Source organism: Miscanthus floridulus, chromosome 3 (assembly GCF_019320115.1).
Source record: "Miscanthus floridulus cultivar M001 chromosome 3, ASM1932011v1, whole genome shotgun sequence".
NCBI classification, from domain to species: Eukaryota; Viridiplantae; Streptophyta; class Magnoliopsida; order Poales; family Poaceae; genus Miscanthus; species Miscanthus floridulus.
This window is the reverse complement of record NC_089582.1, coordinates 21,455,170-21,478,755: the sequence shown is the minus strand read 5'-3', so window position 1 is coordinate 21,478,755 and position 23,586 is coordinate 21,455,170. Positions and strand designations below refer to the sequence as shown.

General features: G+C 48.7%; 1 protein-coding gene and 1 long non-coding RNA gene across 3 annotated transcripts; one reads left to right on the top strand and one right to left on the bottom strand.

The window, feature by feature from the left end:
- Positions 1-503: 503 nt before the first annotated feature.
- LOC136545188 (uncharacterized) lies at positions 504-2,052 on the top strand. The gene is made up of 2 exons (XR_010780947.1): positions 504-1,691; positions 1,831-2,052. It is a non-coding gene; the product is annotated as an uncharacterized lncRNA (long non-coding RNA).
- Positions 2,053-5,983: 3,931 nt separating this feature from the next.
- LOC136545187 (glutathione S-transferase 3-like) lies at positions 5,984-6,919 on the bottom strand. 2 transcript variants are annotated; one of them, XM_066537234.1, is made up of 2 exons: positions 6,500-6,919; positions 5,984-6,384 (listed from the first exon to the last, which is right to left on the bottom strand). In XM_066537234.1, exons 1-2 carry the CDS (start codon positions 6,833-6,835, stop codon positions 6,064-6,066), a joined length of 657 nt encoding a protein of 218 aa, XP_066393331.1. In that variant the 5' UTR covers positions 6,836-6,919; the 3' UTR covers positions 5,984-6,063. The 2 variants fall into 2 exon arrangements, with proteins under 2 accessions (XP_066393331.1, XP_066393330.1); XM_066537233.1 differs by having other exon boundaries at positions 5,984-6,399; positions 6,500-6,917.
- Positions 6,920-23,586: the final 16,667 nt, after the last annotated feature.

Sequence of the window (23,586 nt, the reverse complement as noted above, 5' to 3'; positions counted from 1 at the left end):
AAGTAAACACGTGTTGACAGTAAGAAAATGTAGCTTTCTTTTCCTTTCATTGAACTACACTTGCGTGCAACGTGTGTGAAATTCATTGAAGTTTTTCACATATTTCCCAAGTTTTCTATTAGGTAAAACATATTAACATCTAGAAGTTTAAATAAATTTACATAGCAAGATATACATATTTAATGAAGAATTTAATAAAAGTACAAAACTAATTTGAGGTTGCAAATGTGGGTGCATTATTTATTTTAATAAATTATTAGATTAAAAACATTTAGAAGTTTGACTTAAAACAAAATCAAAGTAGCCTATAGTTTAGAAAAGAGGGATTAACAATCAAATAGTTTCTCTAAGCTATACTACAAGAAATCTCTTTATACATGACGGTTTCTAGGTGACGTATTTTGAAAACGTCGTGGATCAGTGATGGGGTTATTTGGACTCCAACAGCTGGCCCATTTACCAGCATCTGGTATATAAGAATAGACTTAGGTTTTGTGTATCGAGCATCTCCCACCAGCCGTCGTCTCTTCTCTCGTATCTCTCTGAAAACAGATTGGGCTCCCTCCACCACCATCGTCGTCGCCCCCTCCGGTGGCAGCCCCGTCCGGTGCGGCCCACCTCCGGCAGCCCCCTCCGTCGGCGGCCCCCTATGGCGCGGCTCCCCTCCGGCGGAGGCCCCCTACGGCGTGGCTCACCTCCGATGATGGCGCCCCCTCCATCTCCCCCCACCAGGTGCGAAGCTTGGGCCTATCCCGACGGCGGCGGCACACCCCATCCCTTCAGCGTCCGTCCTATCCGCTCCCGGACAACGCGTCGCGCCGGGCTCGCAAGCCGCCGGGCTGGGTGGTTACGCCTTCCCAGTTGCGCTGCTCACCCCCATTCATCGCCTTCACCGACCCCGGGCGCTCCTCAGAGATGCAGCCAAGAATCAGGTCGCCATGAACCCATCAACACCCCTCAATCTCTTCTCTATTTACTCCTGTCGTGGCTAGAAACTATATCAGATTCAATAACAGATGGTCTCTCTGTATTTTGCATTGTGAAATGAGGTCATGGTCTCCAATGTTTCCTTGTAGGTAGGTTGCAGCTTGGGATTGTGAAAGATGGGGACCTCAAGTATTTTAGGTGGTATGTTTTTAATTTCAAGTATAAAGTGTAAGTTCTTTCATATACTGATTCAGAGCCTTGGTCAGCACATGTGCTTGCTACCTGTTATAGGTTTGATAAAATGACTGAACTAAGTTGCTTGAACTTATATATGCAAATCCTTCCAGCTTTTTACTTGCCTACCTTTTTGTTGCACCTGCTTGCTACCTGTTATGGGTTTGAATGACTGAACCAAGTGCAATGAACTGCCAATTCACTTTGTGAATCAAACGAATTTCTGTACAACTGTTGTGGAAACTAAGATAAGCATATAATGTGTTTTCAGTCACCGAATTGTTGATATGTAGTAATTGTTTTCAGATAGCAGCAACACTTGATAGCAGTAATTGTTTTCAGTTAGCAGAACTTGATATGTAGTAATTGTTTTCAGATAGCAGCAGGTTGATAGCAGTAATTGTTTTCAGTTAGCAGCACTTGATAGCAGAACTTGATATGTAGTAATTGTTTTCAGATAGCAGGAGCACCGAATTGTTTTTAGTCCCTGGTTTTTTGTTTTAAGAAAACAGCAGCAACACTTGGACAAGGTAAGTTAGCAGTAATGATCTGCCCCGATAAAAAAAGCAGTAATTATCTGTCCTTATTGTACATGACTTGACACCTTGTTCCTTGCCTACGGTTTAATTTGCCTACATATGATTAATATTGCACATGTGTCATTTTCAGGAGACAAGTACACAGACCAGAACCATGATGCAATGGATTTTTTTTTGAAGGATTGCCACTATATAGCAAAAAAAATTCAAGCCTATGCACTTGCTGTCTAGAATGCTATTGTAATAGATGTGAAGGTCGACAAGGACCTATTTTTGTGTTTCAAGTTTTATGATGATCAGAACATCTTGTGTTAATGTACGTAGTGGAAAATAACCAAATTATTGGGCTTTATGTGATTTTCATTATATAATCTGTGATGGTCAATTTTGATGTACACGTGACGATTACATGGCAACTCAAATTTGTGACGAGAAACATCGTACGTGGCAGATGGAGATGACGGTCTATTTTGTCACACACTATCGGGCCTAGCCTGGGCTGAATAGGCTTCCAGGGATTCCATAACGAACACAAATGTCAATCTGTGACGGCTTATATCAGTCCAGCAAATGTATGACGCGGGATACATGACGTTTTTTTCCAATCGTCATGGTAAGTTAACCGTGATGCGTTTTCGCTTGTCTATGATGAAAGTAAACCGTCATGTATAAGGGTTTTTCTTGTAGTTAAGCTTGATTGGGATCAACCTCATGTCCTCATTGTTGTAAAAAAAACCTCATGTCCCCATCATCCGAAGCCACTTATGTTTGGATTTGATAACTATCCTTCCTCTTGATTTCTCTCCATCGAGAACATCATTTCTTTATTGAAATACTAAGATGCAATACCCATGTGATAAGACCAAGTAAGAGCAAGTATACTCAAGGGGTGTAAGTGACCTGAATGCAGAGGAGAGACTAGAAAGAAGGAAAATGGGCTGCAACGAAGAAACTCCGTGAGAGGAGAAAGTGAGCTACATATTATTGTCGGAGTATGTTTTAGTAAGCAAATATTATATGAGTGGGCTGATAGGTGGGACTATATATTATAATATATATATATATCCAGCAGTAGATTATATTTTTAGCCACGCTCTAATCAGAAGGTGAACGTACATGCCACTAGGGGTCTTGGATCCCCGACCTCTTTTGTGGAAGAGTGCCCCGATAATGGTCGGCAACGCACAGGTGGGATCTTTACTTGGATGGTGGTTATTCGAGAGACTTGGATGGTGGTTAAGTTAGGAAAGGGAGATTGTGTGGCTGGTGGAACATGGGGCAGCTTGGCAGATGACCATGCATGTGTTCTGTCTACCGCGATGTCTTGTGGCATTATTGCCTGTGCCGCCCGGCCAGTGCACGACAGATGCGTGCAGAAGGAAGATAAACCCAGGATAGATGAGACGGTAGCGCTGGAAAGCGGGCGTCCGTCCGCCTGGACGCCGCTCGCCCCACTCGATCCGTTCTGCGTCCTTCAGTGCTTTACAGCTTCTTAAAAAAAGCGCCGCTCGTCCTCTCCATCGCAGGGGCCGCCGACGCGGGCTTCTCTAGCCCGGCCTCTTCCCGCGCTGCTCCGTGTGCCCGCGCCGCACTACCATCCAGCGCGGCGTCCCCATCCATCTCGCCCGTCGTGGAAGGAGACACAGGTGAGGCCTGCACCTGCTCCCCCATCCACCTCGCACCATCGGCAGGTGAGGCCTGCGCCACCGTAGTTCTCCACTAAGTAGGCTGTGGCTGCTGGCGATGCTGCGTTTTTAAGTGTTTCAGTCGTTTTCAGACATGTGGCAAGAATATGTTTCAAGTGTTTCAGATCTATGTTTCAAGTGTTTCGTACGGAGGTCGCAAAAGTAGATCGAGATGTTGCATATATCGCAATAGTTGTACACGTATGTTACAAACATTGTTCCCAATGTTTCATCTGTTTTTTCACACATATGTTGAAAGTGTGTTTATCTGAATGTTGCATATGTTTCACACATATGTTGCAAGTGTTTTATCTGGATGTTGCGTATGTTTGCAATGGCTTTCAAGTGTTTTTGAGGTGTTTTTTCAAGTGTTTCTCATTTGTCTTCTTTTGTATCATGCACGTGTTGCATCTGAATGTTTCAAAAGTAGATCGAAGTGTTGCACATGTGATGCGCGTGAAAAGCAGGAGGGGACGTGAGCGGCCCCCACGCGCGGTCTGGCAGCGTGGGGCGACGTCTGTGGTGGCATGGGCCCACTGCTGGGGCTCTCGCTCGCAAGCCCGATGCTGCTGGGGTGCTCGCTCGTTCGCTACGCGTGCACCGTCTGACGCTAAGCCTCGGATCGAACGTTCGAGCGCTAGTAAGTCCGTATATGAGATGGAAGAAGAGAATTCAATAGAACATGGACGACAAATGGATGCCGATAATCGAAAAGATTTAGATTTTGGTTTGGTTTACATAGACTCGGTCACAATTTGTGTCGGAGGGGATGGACTCTTAAATCCGGTAGCGGTCAATTGAAATTGAGAGAATAAACTGCAGATTCTTTCTTTCTCTTCCATTCTTAGTTTTTTTACTTAAATTAAACGATGGAAAAAGAAAATTAGCAGGTTCTTTAGTATTAGGTGTAGATTAAACAAATACAGTAAAGGCGAGTATGCTTAACAACTTTTTGTTAGCAGCGGTGATTTCATCACAATTACAACAAACAAGCTACATACAAGAACTGATAAAAAAGTTACGTTGTTTTTTGCGCATGCTTTATAACTTAATGTAGGCCCAGAACGTCACCTGCAATTTGTGCCAATGGGCCGGATTGGCCCAAATGGGGCCTGCCGGGATCCACAATGCTATTTCTTGCATTTTTTTGGTCCATTTTTTCCTCGATTTTTTTTTCTAATTCTCCTCTAAAGAATGCGTTAGCTCCTCGAACAGCAGCAGCGAACAACAGCAGCCACCAAGTCACCCCGATTTTTTACAGCCATAGGATCTTCGATCGTGTGGCCACCAATGTTTGGAGCGGATTCTGCTGCTTCTTCTTGTCGTCCATCGACATATAGAGCCCGTTTTGCAGGGCTCTGGCTCCTCTGAAGAGCAGCTCCTCTAGAGGAGCCGAAGCCGTTTTAGAAAACGTTTGGCAAAACGGCTCCTTCGCACTAGACGACGTGAACCCACAGCAAGGAGCCACGTGAAGCTCGTTTTTAGGCTTCTCCTGCGCAGGCAAAAAATGGCTCTGGCTCTTGACCGGCTCCCCATGCGGAGCCCTTTTCAAAACAGGCGTTTGGCACAGCTCCTGCAGGAGCCGAAGCTGAAGCCCCTGCAGGAGCCAGGGGCGGATCTACAGGGTATGCCAGGTATGCACTGGCATACCCTGCAGGTCTAGCATGTATAGAGTATATATACATGTATATTTATTTGTAGTAAAACAGAAAAACTTGTAAAAATAACTAACTGAGGCTGCGTCGTGCGGCGTGAGGCATTTTCACTTTCGAGGCCCACGACCTCACCCAGTGACACGGCCTATACCAGCTACGGGCCGGCCTACGACGTCACTTGGAAGGACCCCACACGATGGGGTTTTATGGTAGGAGTCCATCGATCCAATGTCGCTGGGTCTCAGATCACCACCGTCTCCGATCAACGAAGCCGTACACGCGCTCAGGCGAGGCTACGAGGACACGACGTCACCACTAATCATGATTAAGATGGTCAGATTGAGGATCCGCCCCAGCTACTTCGCTGCTGCTACCGAGGTATTCCATCTCTGCTTTTGTCTCTTCTCTTTTATTTTATATAAAAAACATAACGCCTATTGATATTGCTAGACAACGGCAATTGTTGATAGGGTATTTTCTACAATGATTTAGTGAAAGCAAAATTAAGAATTTGTTAAGAGGCATTTTTAAGTGAATAAAGATAATATAATCGAAACATTCACATCCCTTAGAAAACAGTTTAAAAAGTCAGATAAGTATTATGATAAGCCTCTTACATACTCTCTTTTATGTTTATATTTGGGACTGTTAATATAACGTTTGAACTATTTATATTAAAATTTATATCTTTCAGTTTCATACTTATAATATAATTTAGTGTGTGTATATCAAATTACGTTTAATTTTATAATTATTATCGAATTGAGAAATGGTTTTACCGAATTATATATAAAAAATTTTGGACGGCGTACCCTGAGTTCCAATCCTGCCAAAGAGGCTCGTAATGTTGAGGGTTTTTTTTTTTCTGTGAGAACCCCACGTTATGTCTTCAGCTCGTGCGCATGCGATAGAGGAAAGAAAACATCACTTTTTATATGAAAAATTGCCATTTTGCATTTATTTATTTATGTTTATATATACTCCTAGTACATCATCGAAGGCTTTGACTGTTGACTGTTGTGTTCACTCAGTCTGATAGAACTCCTTGTGTATGGCGTACATGTCCTGCCCCGACGGAAGCACGTCTCGGACGCTCACCCTCTCGCCACACCTCCGCACCCAGCGCAGCAGCACCGGGCACTCCGCCTCCATGTCCACCCCTCCGTGCCGCTCATACCCATAGAACATGGACGAGAACGGCACGAGCGCGACGTCCAGGAACCCGAACTCGTCGCCGCCGAAGAACGGCCTGTCCCTGAGCACCGCCTCCAGCCGCCGGAGGTGGCCCAGGAGCTCCGCCATGGCCGCCGCCTTCTCCTCGCCGCGGTTGGTGAAGAACCTCGCCTGCGCGTCGTACACCTGTTGCGTGAGAGGTTAATAAATTCGCACGCATGCAAGGCCCAAATAAATGGAGTCGTTTCAACACCGGCCGGAGGCCCGGTCCACTCGATCTCGTTACCTTTTGGTCCACGAAGTCGGCCCAGAACCTGGCGTTGGCCCTCTCGAGCGGGTCGGCGGGGAGCAGGCGAGGGGTCTTGCTCCAGACCTCGTCGACGTACTCGACGATGTTGAGGGAGCCGCAGACTGGGCGGCCGGCGTGGATGAGGATCGGGATGGCGCGGTGGACGGGGTTCATGCGGCGCACCAGGTCGCTGCGCTCGCGGACGCGGAGGTCCTCCTCGACGAACTCGAAGGGGACGCGCTTCTCGCGCAGCGCCAGCCGCGCCCGCATCCCGAACTCGTTGCACCAGAAGTCGACGACCGTCACCTCCACCGCTGCCGCCGCCGCCGCCATGGAATTGAAGCTGGCGTCAAGTTCGTTGGAATCAGTACGTACGTGCAATCTGGGGTTAAGGAATTAAGCATCGAAGGAGAGAGTTGGAGTGGGTTAATTATACAGGTGGTGAGTCAAATTAAAGTCAAAGCTAGCTGGGGTAAATTATTATTACTTGGACCATTCGGAGTGGTTGATGGTCGATCGATGTGGTCACTGCTTGCGTACCTGTGGCTGCTTTAATCGGCAGCCAGGCAGGATCCATGTCTGAGTTGTGGAGCTTGGTCAAATCATCTTACTTGACCACGGCGTCGACCAGAGACAGTTGTTTTTGTGAGGGAAAGACGATCGGAATCGATCTTGGTTTGGACAGGTTGGCGTTAAGTACACCTCAGTACAAATGTCATGCCCCGATCTCCGATTACCCGTGAAAGTTTTTCTCTATTATTAGAGGGGATCTGAAATGCTAGACATGTCAACCTGAAGGGTCTCGCAGGTACGGGGATGTTTTCCCCATCCCTCGTATACCCGCTCCGTATACACATAATTAAGCCTTTTGCTAAACACTAGTGGACATGCACGTGCGGTACGCACATGTCTAAAAAAAACACCTTCGGCATACATCGATTTACATGTTGTCAACATGCGTGCTAAATATATGTATGTGGTACGGCTCATCAAGTTAGCATTTTTACTAAGCATTATTATTGTGGCCTTGCTTGCTATTTATTTATTTAAAAAAAATTTGTACTCAGTTATTAATATAGTCATATAGTATACACTAATAGTTGTTATTAATTAAACTTAAAACCATCATATATGAATATGATGTACTAATACGAGAACGGGGATTCTCGTGGGGATTAATTCACGGTGTTGGGGGTTTGGGGTGGGGGTGTTGGGGAAGCTTCCCTGCAAACTCTCACAGAGACAAGGACGGAAATATTTTTCTCCACGTGAGGAGTTGAGGACACGGGGCGTAGAGGGCCATTCCCCTGATGAGCAAGATGTCAGGGAATTAGAAAACGATTGATTGGATCATAGGATGAGAACAAAGAACGCAGTTAGCAGGGCCGGTGTGTCGGGGGAATGATGGATCGATGATCTAATGCAAACCATGGTTGCTGTATCATGCACGCACGCTAGCTCACCGATGCAAGGTAGAATGGCCACGTCGAATTGGGCCTCTCTCTCAGTCTCTAGATAGTAGTACGTACGTACGTACGTACGTCTCTCTTGTCTGCAGCATCATCCACACATGACCGTTCCTTCTTCATCAGGCATGATGATTTGTACAATTGTACTACTGGCTAGCCTTGGAGACAGCAAGTTGCTGGTGTTGAGTGGAGTGCTGAGTAGCGTCGTCTGTGCGACTGTGCGTGGGTCGGTGGGTGGTAAAAAAACAAAACAAAACAAAAAAACACAAAAGGCAGTCGATGCATGTGACGCTACAGGCAATGCGAAGAAGGCAGCAGCGAGATGATGCGCAAGATGTATAGGATTAGGATCGATCAGATCATCATCACCATCAGAAAGAAAGAAAGAAAGTGAGAGGCCGATGCAATGCAACCGGCCGGCCAGGCCTGTTTGCCTGTTGCCTGTTGGTGAAGAACAGAGTACAGCCTCGTGCTGTGTTGGTGCCATCCTTCCTCATGCACATCGGCCACCGTACATGCACTGACGCACAGCCTCTCTTGTGTCGTCGCTCCTGCTGTCAACTGTGACTACTGCCGTGCCGACTGGTGGCGCTGGTACTTGCGCAAGCACAGCCACTCTTTTGGCCTGCTGCTTTCGCATCACCACGTACCATGTCCGTGTGTCCATAGCCATGTGCATGCCAAACCCAAAATCGGCCTCTCGAGAACTCAACAGTGATGTAGTACGACACACCAGACGATGAGACGAGCAAAGTTTGGCAACTGCAGTGTTTTCTGGCACAACTTGGACGGGCACACGTACGTACGTACTCCGTTCTCACTACTCACACTCACGGTGCACAAAGACGCCGTACGCGCGCATGCATATGTACGGTGCATGCACCGTACAATTAAATTAAGATTTTATTATATGTAAACCTCCTTGCTGCTAAAAAACGCAAGGTGGGGAAGGACGAGATACCATGTGATCCTCGCCGCCGGCCGCCATGGCTGAGGCCGTCCACTACAAGGGCAGCCGGACCAGAGAGATGGAGTGCCTTTCCCCCCACCTAGCCTCTGCCCCAACCCAGCCAGCCCGCCGCCTAGGCGCCGCCGGCCACCCACCACACCAACCCCTCCAGACCGCCGAACGCCACCCAGGCGCCGTCGGCCACCCACCACTCCTTGGCCGCTCTGGAAGCTAGCGGACCCGCCACCCTCTCACCTCACGTAGCGCCCTTCTTCCCCTCCGGCACCCCAGGAAGATCCAAGGCCCTGCGGTGGTCCTCGGAATCTGACTATTCCGACTTCTCGGACGACGAGTCCACGCAACCGTCGCGACCCGAGGTCGTCCGCCGGGGCTCTCCGGCACGGGCAGACATGGAGATAGGGACAAGCGCCCAGCCGCACGCCTGTGCCGTCGCAGAGCAGACGGCGGAGATCCCGCAGGAGGAGGAACGGCGCTGCTCACCACGTCGCAAGCGAGGGAAGCGCAAGAGGAGACCTCGGAAGCCTCGACAGCCAGCACCCATGGCTGACCTGCCTCAGGAGCGGCGGCGCATCCCGGCCACGCAGCGGCAGGGAAGGCGTGTCGACAACCTCGGTCGCGACATCGGCTGGGGGCCCGCTACCCAGCGACTGGAACGACACATCCACAACGACCGGGCAACGGTGCACAACCGCCTTGGCCCTCGAGTCCCGCCACGGGGTCACCGCCGGATCTCGTCGCCGGACACAGACGGTTGGAGGGAGGTGCTCCCCCGAGCCACCAACGACAACGACGGCACTGCGTCGACCGTGAGGAATGCACCTCCTCCCCGTCCTCAGCATCGCCGGCGGAAGATCCCCAATGAGATGCGGGACAAGTGCCTGAACTGCCTCTCCCACAACCATTGGATCACCAACTGCCGCCGCCCGCTGCGATGCCTCCGCTGCCACGGATACCGTCACTTCGCCAGAGACTACAAGAGGCCGAGGTATCCGGCCAACGGCGTAAGAAGTAGCGCTACGCCGGACCGCTTCGTCAGGGCACGGCGGGGTCCAAAAAGCGCCGACACACCTGAAGGCTACCAGGCGGGTGGCGCAGCGACACCAAACAACCTAACGGCCGACGACACCCCAGCGAGTTCCCAGGCCACCGGCACGACACCGCCCAACAGCCCGCCGTAGGCATCCGCTAGCAGTCCGGTGCCCATGGATCGGGACCCGCTGCCGCCTGGCCACCCCGAGGAGCGGCAGTGGGAAAGCACGTGCATCATTCAGCGCAGCGCAGCCATCGACGAGGCCGAGGCAGGGTTGTGTTTCGCCATCACCGCCATGGTCGTGGATGCGACCTGCGATGTCTCCACCGCCAACGCCACCCATGCACTGCGCACCATCCAGGGCATCGAAGAGGGCTCCTCCTTCTCTGTCACGCCGTTCTACCCCGAGCCCTTCCTCGTTCAGTGCAGATCGCAAGCAGCCCGGGACCGAATCCTAGGGGCATCCCCGGTGCCCATCCCTGGCACGTGGCTCGTGCTTCGCCCATGGATGCGGCTCTCCCACAGCGTGACTGGGACAATGAAATTCAAGGTGGCAATCGAGCTCGAAGGTATTCCACCCCATGCTTGGGCTGAGGACACATCAGCGAAGATTCTTGCGCCGAGCTGCTGGATCCACACCGTCGATGAGCAATCGCTGTCCAAGGTGGATCTTTCAGCGTTCAAGTTATCGGCCTAGACATGTGACCCTAGGGCCATCCCCAAGGTGGTCTGGCTCCAGATCGCTGAGAACGAGATCATCCATGTTGGGGCCGCGGCCAACCCCACCTTTGGCAAACTACCACCGTACCTAAGGAAGAAGGACATCCTCAGCTACCAGGTGCTCGTGCACTTACGCCACGTCATGGACTTCGACCTGGACAACCTTTCCCCGTCACCATCGCCGCCGGAGTCGGATGACGGCGACAGCGGCCACGACGGGAACCCTGACCGCCATCACTTCTCTAGGGGAATGGCAACGCGCATTCAGGGATTTCGGTGCCACCGGGGAACCATCGATGGGGAGCAGCCGACCGTCAACAACGGAAGCGGTGCGTTCATCGGTCCTATGTTCAACGTCAGCGAGCCTCACCTACCCTTCCAGCACGGTACAGCTGTAAAGAAAGATACCTAGCTAGGCCACCCTGATCCGGTCTCGCAGTGCAACCCCTATGCGGCTGCAGATGAGACAAGCGAGGGCGGGCCAAAAAGCAGGGAGCAAGACAACGCTGAGTGCCAGTTCAAATTTATCCGGCCACAAGACTACAACGGAAGTGCCGAAGGACAGCCGGCCTCGGATCCCATGGTCCTTGAGGTAGGGCTCCTCAGTGGGATAGCTTCTCAAAGCAGGCCAGGCAGCTACCATGAACCCTGCAGCAAGGAGGACCAAACAGGGCTAGCCACCCATGAAGAGATGGTCCTGAGTGATGCGGGTGCCGCCAACTCTGTGCCCACGAACGTGACCCCAGGACCGGTGGAACATGCCGCTGCGGATCGAGCCATGGAGCCAAAAACAGTCGCGACCAAGGGACGGGTCGAACAAGCAGTCATGACACCGACCTTGGTACTAGAAGCTGGCGCGGAACCGCGCATGTCCCGACCACGGGGGAAGTATTGGATGCTATGTGCGACGTGTAGACAGCTCCAACCATGGCAGGACAGGCTGATCACGCTGGTGCATCTGGCGACCAAGAGGGGACGGAGGTCCCACCATCCTCGCCATCAAAGGCACACACCACGACTGTGCTTTTGGCCCAGTGCATGGATGCCGGACCACAAGCTGAGGCGGCCGATGGCACGACAACGGGCATCGTTTAGGCAACCGACGAGCTGACCGCTGATGGCACGCCCACACCGAGGGAGGCCACCAAGTGACTATCCAGGTTCATTGAGGAGGTCTAGATAATGAGACAACCACCTCTCATCAGCTCCCCGCCTAAGCAGAAGCCAGCACCAAAGCGGACTACTCTGCCCATTAGGAGCAGACGGATTGCTGCTCAGCAGATGGACCACATCCCCGCGTCCAAACGTGGCGAAGTGTTGCTCATGAAGAAGATGGGGATCCTGGCACCTTCAGCACCGATTTCCTCTGCAGCCAAGCGTTCATACGATTCGTACTTTCAGGGCACCCTATCAGAAGCAAACGTCAAGGCGCTTGATGCGCTGTTCCTAGCATCCAGGGCAATGGCTGGTGGAGCAGCGCAGTCTAGTACTTTAGCTAGATCGTAGTCTAGGTTGATCCCAATGGATCCCAAGGTTGTCATAGTCAAAATGTAGTCCCTTTGAGGTAACCGTCGGGCCGGGAACGGTCTCTATTGTATTTCAAACTTCTACCTTCTTAATACAATGATACGCAATGCTCTTGCGTATTCGAGAAAAAAACCCTCTCTCCAACAATTCCTCCTATTCAGCCCTCTTAGTTTGTTGAATTACACCTTAAATCTCTCTCTCTCTCTCTCTCTCTCTCTCTCTCTCTCTCTCTCTCTCTCTCTCTCTCTCTCTCTCTCTCTCTCTCCCGCAATATAGGTCGAACCTCTTCCCCACCGTCTTCCAGCTCCCTTCTACTCTATCTCGATATCCTATAGTTTCTACTTAAATCACTCTATTATCCCAATCTCCTTGCTCTTTAGAGCAGCTTTAACGTGTAGGCTGCTATGTTGTCAACAAAAAAACGTGTAGGCTGCTAAGATGATGCCATGTCAGGATGTCTAGCTTAATTACCAAATTTCTCTTCAACATATTCATACTACAAAGAAAATTTTAAGAGACACTTCATTTTATTAGCAGAGGCATGCAAGAATTGTAGCAGACTCCAAACATAACTATCAGCTTTTAGAGGCGGACGGTTATTTATGGAGATGAACCAAAGAACTAGTGTCTCTTAAAATTCATTTACAGAGGCAAAATATGATTTATTTTTAGAGGAAGGCCTCTTATCAAGAGACCCGAGGCCCACTAAATCTCTAGCCCATCCAATTCTAACTCACACATAAAAAAACCCTAGCCCAATTTCTCTCTCCTTCCCTCCCTTATTCTCACGCCACCTTAAATGGAATCCTTCCCTCACTCCTAGCAAGTTTGGTCCCCCTCTCATCCTCACTCCTGAATCCCACGCCCAGTCGTCGAAATTGGGCATGCGCTGGCCTGATCAGTCTGTTCCACCATGATTCGTTGCTAAATGATGGGCCCTACAAGACAAATATTCTTCAAGGAAACAAATATGTTTTTTAATCTTTACATTGGTAGCTAACTTTGGCTTGGGTGTTGTAACACCTCTAGTGTTACGAGCTCGTTTAGAACCTAGATCAAGGTCTAAAAGAAGTTAACAAAAACAAGTTCTCAGGTTTTAAAATTTTAAACTCGTAGAGGATGATAACCAACTTGAGTGTCTCATTTGATGGGGAGATAAATCAAATTGAAATTTAATCCACTCTTCATGGTTAAGTCGGCAACCTAATGACTTATGTTTAGAATGCTATCTTCGGTAAATTATTTTGTGAAACATACTTAGATAGTGCTTTAATATTTTGCTCCTATGGGTTAGTATGGAGTATGTGCTTTTGCATGAAATAATTGTTGGTTAAAGTTATTAGGGTTTAGATCATTTAAAAGTTAAGACAGAAGTGCTAATGACTGTTAGCCCAAACTGAACCCTAGTTTTTCCTAAGTCTAAAAGAGTAGACAATGCGATTTCGACATTCAAATTCTAGCAAAAGCATCTAAACAACAGCTTCATGTTTTTGCACCACTGATTGCTCCTAAGTAAGCACTTGGGCGTAGCATAGGTTGGGGTTTAGCTGGGTGTCACGTTGCCTTCTAAAAATTGACCGAACTTCGCTAGAACGCATTGAGGACATGTCTTTGGCTCTCTGTGGGTGAACCGGCATTTCGGTGATAAGCTTAACTTGGTGCTCGTTGAGCTCCCTCCGCAGCTGTTCATTGATCATAACCAAGGTCTTGTTACGAATCGGGTAGCAAGAACTATCGACGAGTTTAAGCGGTCACACTTTAGGCAAAGTAATTAGCTGTTTTCGCTTAGCTCTAAAATCCGTGCTCGTCATTTTTGTGCTTGCTCAGCCCCATGGACGCGATCACCACGCACCCACGTTCGCCGCTATCGCCGCGTAGGCCGTGGTCAGACCGCTGCTGTTGCCCAGCTCGCGCACAGGGGTGATGTCATGCATCGTCTGCAATTTGGCTCGCTACTTCGCGCACGTCGTGCTTAGGCGACTAGCCGTGGTGCCGTGCACGGTGCATGTCATGGCCGCGGCAGTTTGGACTTGGCCGACGTGGCACCCGCCTCACCCTTCAATCCACCTACCGTGTTGAGCATTCGAGCCGTCCTATGTTCGTCGTGTCTAGGTCATCGGTTCCGGCTCCAGTGGCGATGTGACACCTCCCTGCCTGCCTTGATCAGCTAGCCGACATCAGCACGCCGCTCAGGTCTAGCTGCTTCAAGTCGTGCACGCCACGCCAAGCCTGCCCGTCGCATCGCCTGGGTGCACGTGTTGGTGGTAGCTAGTGGCCGGGGGCGTCATCTTAACCCTCTTGCGTTTGTTCGCCTACTCTTTCGCGCAACCACCACGGCCCAAGCTCCGTGCCACCACCGGCAGGCTCTGCTAGCTCATGGCTCCTCGGCCCGATTGCCTACACCAGTGCGTGGCTTAGGGAGCCAGTTATACACCCTACCTTCCCCATTCCTGGCCGAGTACCTACCTACCATCAATTTGATGAATTGCTCGCCGCTGGCCATCTTATCTCTAGAATATAGCACCACTCAGGGGTAAGTCCCCAACCCGGAGGTAAGAGTTCGATTGGGGCGTTTCTAGGCTCGCCTTGACCACCTTTAGCCAGTGCTCGCATTGTCTTGGCCAGGACCCTCGTCGGTGATGCAGTGACACAATGGGACCGCCACGGAGCGTTGCCGCCGTGCTTGGGCTCACATGGCCAAGGTCACCTCAACCCTCCCCGGCTTCAACCGCCACCATAGCGCACACCGTGGTAAGCTCCAGATGCTTCTCCGCCACTGCTACTCCTCTGTTAGCGCATAGGCCTGCCGGACCAGTCGCACCACCACATGGATTCTCTGTCGACGTGGGTAGGTGAAATTAGTGCACAGTTGGACATGCTACTGATTTCTACTATCGCGCGTAGGTCCGGATGTCTCGGTCGGCTTCACAGGTGTGTAGATGGGGGTCTCTGTTGGCCGGTGCGGCCATGTGGTGTCGGCCGTAGTCGCGCCAGCGCGCGTGGGCACACCGGGGAGCCGGTCATTGCGAAGATGGTGTTTGCCGGGGTGTTTTGTGCAAAAGTCGAGACTGATGGAATAGTGTAGCACAGCGTAGTTGAAATCGTGAGTATGAGTCCTCTTTTGCAAATGTGTTGGGCGTGTGCGGGCTTCCTCCGTGGGCCGTTGGCTGGGCCTGCCTATTAAGCGCGCGGCCGCCCCACGCGGGCCGCGTTGGGTTGCTGGGCTAGAATTGCCGCCGCCAGGCCTTTTCGTTTTCTAAGCCTTTTTCCAATTTAGTCTCTAGAGTAAATTTGTAAATTTAATATAAATTTGTGTAGAGATTCAAAAATTATATAACTAAATTTGTTAGAATCCTAAAATCATGATCTATTTGCTAGTATATCTTGTTCACATAGTTTCATGATATTTCCAGGAGTTAGCTAATTAATTTGAGATACTTAATATTATTAAATATGAATTTGTAGGAATTGTTGTATTGAATTGGTGATAGTGTTGACCTTAGAAATTTCACAGTAAGTTCCTCGTATTATTAGGTGCTCGCTATAATTTTTGTAGCTTCTGAATAATTAGTTTGCTGAGATAACTAATGAGCCTTAGTTTATACATATAGTAAATAAAAGGAAATAAAGAAACACATAGGAATTTTATAACTAAAACAATGTGGGAAATTAGCGTCTTGTTCGACAACGTGGATATGTGGACTAGTACATTAGTCGTTAGAGCTAGCCCGTTAGCCTAGCGGTGTAATCGTATTTTAAGCGTTACGGTTGCCTTTGATTAATTATGTTTTCCACGTGTATCCACGAATATCATAATAGGAACAACGATGGATCTGGAGTCGACTAGAGTAGCAGAAAAGATTGTGCCTTATTGATCGTGTTGCCATAATGGAATGCTAATATTTGGTTATATCTTACCTAGGCAAGCCCCGGTGTATAACCCCTATTATTCTATACTTTATTTTATGCTTGTGCATTATGCTTTAAGGATTTGAATGAAAACCACTTGCATATATATCCTTATCCTATGAGTCTTACTAGTATAATAGGATCATGTAGATTGCTATGCTACAGGACTCCGGTAAAAGTCGAGTGATTGCCTGTCACTCGCGAGAGATAGAAAATATATTATTGTTACTATTACCATGTTACTATCACATGGAATATAAGTGGATAATAATTGAAGACCGGGCGGGTCCATACTTTGGATTTGTATTTGGACTTGTTTAGGTAACCGAGCGAGGCTCTGGTTGCATTTGTCCTGCTTGTGTCGATTGAGGACCGTCCATTGCTGTGGATTCTAGTCATGTCACAGACTTATTATCATGAGCACATACTTGCTTATGGGAGCAGGAAGGCTCGTTGCTCTCTTGTCGTGGGTTCTGGCTCTTTCCAGACCAACTGATTGGAGGCAGGGATGGTGGAGGTCTAAGCACTACACTGAGTCTGGGACTTAGGAGTGGGTGCTTGGAGTCCAAGTTTGGATAGGGACCTAGACCCCTTGACAGAAGAGTGGTGGATTTATCTTGCTTGTGCCTGCGGTACAAGCAGGGCATGTGTTTCGGGGTACCCAGCTGGGATACATTGGTTCACGAATCGCTGTGTGATACGGTACGACTTGGCTACGATCTAGCACCATAGTAAGAACTGGAATATGAAAGATGGTAAAATGGTTCTGATTGCTTACCACCTGCTTGAAAGTAGCACAGGTGCTTACATAGACTGGTTAGTTAATGAACTAATGGTGACTGCTAATTAAATTGAATATAAGGATGCACGCTTAGTACTGCTTCCTGTAGATGCAATAACCCACAAGCCAGATAGCCTTGCATATCCTTGGAGTCTTTTCTTTTCTCCTGAGGGTAAGCCTTGCGGAGTACAATTGAGTACTCAGGGTTTGTTCTACCCTATTGCAGGTGACAGGAACATGTGAAGCTGACACTTGTGTGTGGAAAACCTCCTGGTGGGCTCAGCGAGGATTTCCTTAACATTGCAGACATAGAGTTTATTTGAAACTTTCACCCAAAATGTTTTACAATGGAAAAACTTATAACCTGTTATGATGTATATAAAGGATCATCATGTTAATGTTTAACTAGTCATTAAATGATTTTATTTCCACTGAAACTCTGACAACATGATTATATTTTGTTGTTATAAACAATAAATATTATACTCTGATGTTGCATGGAAAGTGATGTAAGAAATGGCTAAAATGTTGTAAGTTTTATTCTCCCATTTATGGTCCTGTTGAAAAATGTGGATTTTCGGGTTCTCCCATGGGGTGTGCTCGACAGAACTGTTTGATATAGCTCCCTTTCGAGGTGCTTAGTGTCTAGTGAAAGACGAGCGCCTCTGAAAGCGTGTTATTTCGAGCGGTTCTGCCACAGGTGGTATCAGAGCATAAATGAGGAAATAAACTTTCAAAATATGTTTCTAAACTAAAATTTGACAACTTATTTTTGCAAAAACTTAGGGCGTTTAAGTATGAAATATATAAGAAGCCCTATTGTTATAGTTAAGTGTTCGGAATAGGTTTAGTTAGGCTTTCTCTGGTGGACTGACTCTCGCATAGTATATGATCTTTAAGTCAGTCGCGTTAGTAATGCCTTAGTCATCGTGACTGTATTGCTAGTAGATGCGCCCTTCATAGATGTCACGTGTGTCGTATGTAGCACGACAGACCCGTCCTTGTTCCAGAGTTATTACTACACTGTGACTTTGTGCTCCACATTCGTCTGAGGTTCACGCCTGCCGTGACCCATGTCTCCCCGTACTCTTTTTTGCCCTCTTGTCGGACCCTTGCCCTGCTGTCGTATTAGTCATTAATGGCCTCGGACCTCGCTCGCCTCGAACGCACGAAAAATTTGGTTGATTCATTTGTAGTGATCCCAAGCAGGAACTGAAGGTGGACTGCACTAGGACCACTGACCGCTCTGCCATTATAAGCAGGGCCTAGCCTAGCCATTGGTACCACCACCTAGTGCACTCTAGCTCGCCTAGATTTTTCTTTTGAGCAAGCTTTTTGCTCAATCCTTCCTTGCAACCACCCACCAGGGATGGTAGGAGCCTAGGTTAGAAGTTACTACCTGAACATTGAGGGTTTTCCTAAAATCTTGTATGCCACCCTACAAAAACTCAGAGTCAAGGATCATCCCGAGTATGAGGGCCGTGAGTATGAAAAACTTGGCACTGAGCGATGTGAGGTCACCGTCTACATTGGGAAGAGTGAAGAGTTCCCCAACATCACTGAAGCCTAGAATGTGACCGCAATTAGGTTTCGCTTCGTCGACACCTATCAGGTTGTGGCCCGCAAAGCCTTGCGGTATCTTTGCTAGATCTTTGAAGAGCCCATCGCTCGTACCCCTATGAGGTTCTTTCTACCTTTGGAAAAGAATCGACGGCTATTGAGGGCCCACATGGAGGCTTTGCAAGGGCGGGATGCACAAGAAAATAGTCCAACCATGGTGCACTTGACCACGTACCTGCTTGCTCTGGATGAGCAGTATGACCGACAAGACTCAGATCTAAGGAAGTGTCTCCGACGAGCTGAGGAAGCCGAGATCTTCAATCGAATGCTTTAGGTGCAACTCGCCGAAGCACATGCCATTGTGGCAGCCGCAGAGAGCCAGGAGACTGCCATGTTGGAGGCCCTGAAGGAGGCTAAAGATTGGCATGTCCATTAGTTGGGAGAGGCCTATCTTGTCACTAGGACCTAGCAAAGGACGCTAGCTGCTGAAGGGCAGGATTCCTCAATCTTGGAGGGAGTCCTTGTCCAATCACCAGAAAGAAGGAGAACCGGTGCTGCGGTACCACCAGCACCCCCACCATTAGAAGTGTCAGAAGTAGAGCCCTTGCTTCCCCTCACTCAGCAACTGCCAAGAGAGGAGGCAGATCCATAGCCAGAGCAGTAGAAGAATCCGCCGCGCCTAGGAATGAAGATGTGTGGTCCGACAGAGTAGGTTAGATGCCTTGGGGAGACGTACTTGTAGTTAGTGGTGCCTTTCATCGCTGTCCTCTAGTATTGTAATCTTTCCGTTGTATTGCGTCCGTAGTTGTTGAGATTATTTGGTCGCAGGGAAGGTGAACGATGTGTCGAGAATGGGAGAGTAAGTGCCTGTATGTTGTACCAGCATAAGGACATTTAGAATGTGCATTTTATTTATTTCATTGCGTTTATTGCATTCATCTACCCTTAGGTCTCGTTAGATGTGCTTAGGATTTTCAAGACAATGTTAAGTGGGTGACGAGAGAAGCTACTATTCAGATGCGAGCAAGACCGGCTGTGGTTGGATAACAAAGAACACTATATCAACTAATTATGGATGTCCCAATAGGGCACTTGAGTTTCCTTGAATTAAATCCGTTGTGGGATTTGATTTTCTTGTTCCTTGTTGTGAATGGAACCCTTGTTGCCTGAATCTTCCCTTGAATACTCCTCTTATTCTGTGGTCTATGACCCCACTGTCTTCACTGCGTGTAAGTTGGTAAAGTGGCCTGATTAATAGCATATGGTGCTGCGATGAAACTAAGGGCCCCTGTGGAACAACTGCCACATGGTGACGCTGCTTGGCATGCGTTGGTATCGAGGTTGTTGACCAGTACCTTTGCCAAGTTACACCGCTGAACCGCTCTTGCTATAAATTATTCTCCTTGGAAAATGTTCTGCTGTTCAAACGGGAAACCCACAACGGGTTGATAAAATAGTGTTCATTCAAAGTAACCGAGACGATGGGGTTTTGGAGGAAGTACGTATGTTATGGTCTTAGTCTACATGAAAGACGGATGTGGTCAAGGAAGGGAAAGAAAAAGAAGAGTAGCAAGGAAAGTTAGCCGTGGGTAGTCGGGAGTGATTGAAAAAGCCTGAGTGGACGTCATGTCCCAAGCCCTATGTCTAGCTTGACTGCACCTCGCATGCTGGGTCATTCCACTACGTGCCCTATGGACGCCATCTGGGTCAGGCCCATTAGCACCCTGTTATCGCGTGGCCGCGACATTGTGCTGCACTCGCCATCCTCGTGTACTATGCGCTTCCCTTTTTCTCAGCACCCTATGGGCTCTTGATCCCATTCCCTCATCTCTGTACTAGACCCCCCCTCTTCACTCCTTTTCTTCTTGTTGGGGACATGGCCACCCGCTCGCCTTCCCCACCGAGCGAATCCCTCCCCTCTCCCTTATCCTCCCTCCACACGCTCACGCAGGGAGCGCAACATGGCCGACTTTATCCCCACAGCGTGAACCATTAGTGTCTCCCACCCATGCCGCCTCCACTTCCGGTGCACTATGCCCCACCTCCGTTCATCATTATAAGATGCCCTTGCTCTCATCTTGCATCCCCTTTCCCCTCAAATCTGAAGTAGAGCTACGAGATCCAGTCGTCGTTCATGGAACTAGGGTCGTCAGTCAGAGGTGATTGTGAAATCTGAGAAGAAAGGATCTGGTTTTTGTCGAAGAAGTTCAAGCCCCCTTTGGTTAGTTTGGTCTCAGGGTTCACGATGTTTGAGTTCTCAGTCTCCTATTTCTAGATCCGCTGGACATACGCCATGTTTTGGATAATCATTTTCTTGTTGTTTCTCCATTGTCCTCGTCGATCTCGACTTCTGGATTAAGCCTTGGTTGTACTCGGTTGTTCTTAACCATGTATCTCTAAATCTCTGTGTGGTGTAGTATCAGAAGTCATGTAATTTTCCATGTAATTCTAGATCTATGAAATGTAATCGTGTATCCCCTTCCTGATTCTTGCTCCGAATCTCAGAACGAGATCCCTTTAAGGGGGTTGGTTGTAACACCTCTGGTGTTACGAGCTCGTTTAGAACCTAGATCAAGGTCTAAAAGAAGTTAACAAAAACAAGTTCTTGGGTTTTAAAATTTTAAACTCGTAGAGGATGATAACCAACTTGAGTGTCTCATTTGATGGGGAGGGAAATCAAATTGAAATTTAATCCACTCTTCATGATTAACTCAGCAACCTAATGACTTATGTTTGGAATGCTATCTTCGGTAAATTATTTTTTGAAACATACTTAGATAGTGCTTTAATATTTTGCTCCTATGGGTTAGTATGGAGTATGTGCTTTTGCATGAAATAATTGTTGGTTAAAGTTATTAGGGTTTAGATCATTTAAAAGTTAAGACAAAAGTGCTAATGACTGTTAGCCCGAACTGAACCCTAGTTTTTCCTAAGTCTAAAAGAGTAGACAATGCGATTTCGGCATTCAAATTCTAGCAAAAGCATCTAAACAATAGCTTCATGTTTTTGCACCACTGATTGCTCCTAAGTAAGCACTTGGGCATAGCATAGGTTGGGGTTGAGCTAGGTGTCACGTTGCCCTCTAAAAATTGACCAAACTTCGCTAGGACATGTTGAGGACATGTCTTTGGTTCTCTGTGCGTGAACCGGCATTTTGGTGATAAGCTTAACTTGGCGCTCGTTGACCTCCCTCCACAGTTGTTCGTTGATCATAACCAAGATCTTGTTAGGAACCGGGTAGCAAGAACTATCGACGAGTTTAAGCGGTCGCACTTTAGGCAAAGTAATTAGCTGTTTTCGCTTAGCTTTAAATCCGTGCTCATCATTTTTGTGCTTGCTCAGCCCCGTGGGCACGATCACCATGCACCCGCATGCGCCACTGTCACCGCGTAGGCCATGGTCGGACCGCTGCCGTTGCCCAGCTCGCACACAGGGTTGATGTCATGCATCATCTGCAATTTGTCTCGCTGCTTCGCACACATCGTGCTTAGGCGACTGGCCGCGGTGCCACGCGCAGCGCATGTTGTCGCCATGGTAGTTTGGACTTGGCTGACGTGCCGCCCGCCTCACCCTTCAATCCACCTACCGCGTCGAGCATTCGAGCCATCCTATGTTCATCGTGTCTAGGTCATCGGTTCTGGCTCCAGTGGTGATGTGACACCTCCCTGCCTGCCTTGATCAGCTAGCCAACGTTGGCACACGGCTTGGGTCTGGCTGCTTCAAGTCATGCATGCCATGCCAGGCCTACCCATCGCATCACCTGGGTGCATGTGTTGGTGGCAGCTAGTGGCCAGGGCCATCGTCTTAACCCTCTTGCATTTGTTCGCCTGCTCTTTTGCGCAACCACCGTGGCCAGGGCTCCATGCCGTCGCCGATAGGCTCTGCTAGCTCGTGGCTCCTTAGCTCGATTGCCTGCACCAATGCATTGCTTAGGGAGCTAGCTAGACACCCTACCTTCCCTATTCTTGGCCGAGTACCTACCTACCATCAATTTGATGAATTGCTCGCCACCGGCCATCTTATCTTTAGAATAGAGCACCACTCAGGGGTAAGTCCGCAACCCAGAGGTAAGGGTTCGATTGGGGACATTTCTAGGCTTGCCTTCACCACCTTTGGCCAGTGCTCACATTGTCTTGGCTAGGACCCTCGTCGATGATGAGGTGACGCGATGGGACCATCGTGGAGCGTTGCCGACGTGCTCGGGCTCACGTGGCCGGGTCACCTCAACCCTTCCCAGCTTCAACCGCCACCATAGCGCGCACCGCGGTAAGCTCTGGATGCTTCTCTACCACTGCTACTCCTCCGTTAGCGTGTAGGCCCACCAGAGCAATCGCGCCGCCACACGGATTCACTGTCGACATGGGTAGGTGAAATTAATGCACAGTTGGATGTGCTACCGATTTCTACTACCACGCGTAGGTCCGGATGTCTTGGTCGGCTTCACAGGCGTGTAGATGGGGGTCTCTATAGGCTAGCGTGGCCGTGTGGTGCTGACCAGAGTTGCGTCGACGCGCGTGGACGCAGCGGGGACCCGATCATTGCAAAGATGGTGTTTCCTAGGGTGTTTTTTTTGCAAAAGTCAAGGCTGATGGAACAGTGTAGCATGGCGTAGTTGAAATCGTGAGAGTATGAGCCCTCTTTTGGAAATGTGTTGGGCGCACGTGGGCTTCCTCTGTGGGCCGTTGGCTGGGCCTGCCTGTTACGCGCACGTGAAAGCTCTAGTTTGGATTTGGTGAATTGATGAAACCCTAAGTACTAACCTAGTTTATCAAAGTGAATATGAGATAGGTAGCACATTCCAAGTGGTGAAGCAAATGAAGATCATGACATGATGATGGTGATGCCGTGGTGATGATCAAGTGCTTGGACTTAGAAAAGAAGAAAGAGAAAAACAAAAAGCTCAAGGCAAAGGTGAAACTTGATAGGAGCTTTTTTGTTTTAGTGATCGAGATACTTAGCGAGTGTGATCACATTTAGGATCGATAGCTATACTATTAAGAGTGGTGAAACTCATATCAAAATTCAGTTATCAAAGTGCTACTAGATGCTCTAACTCATTGTATATGCATTTAGATCTAGTGGAGTGCTAACACCCTTGAAAATGCTTGTGAAAATATG

Excerpts from the sequence above, each read along its gene's own strand:
- LOC136545187 (XM_066537233.1), bottom strand. The coding sequence starts at position 6,835 with ATGGCGGCGGCGGCGGCAGCGGTGGAGGTGACGGTCGTCGACTTCTGG. Across the intron at positions 6,400-6,499 it reads CCGACTTCGTGGACCAAAAG|GTGTACGACGCGCAGGCGAG; the intron begins GTAACGAGATCG and ends CTCACGCAACAG.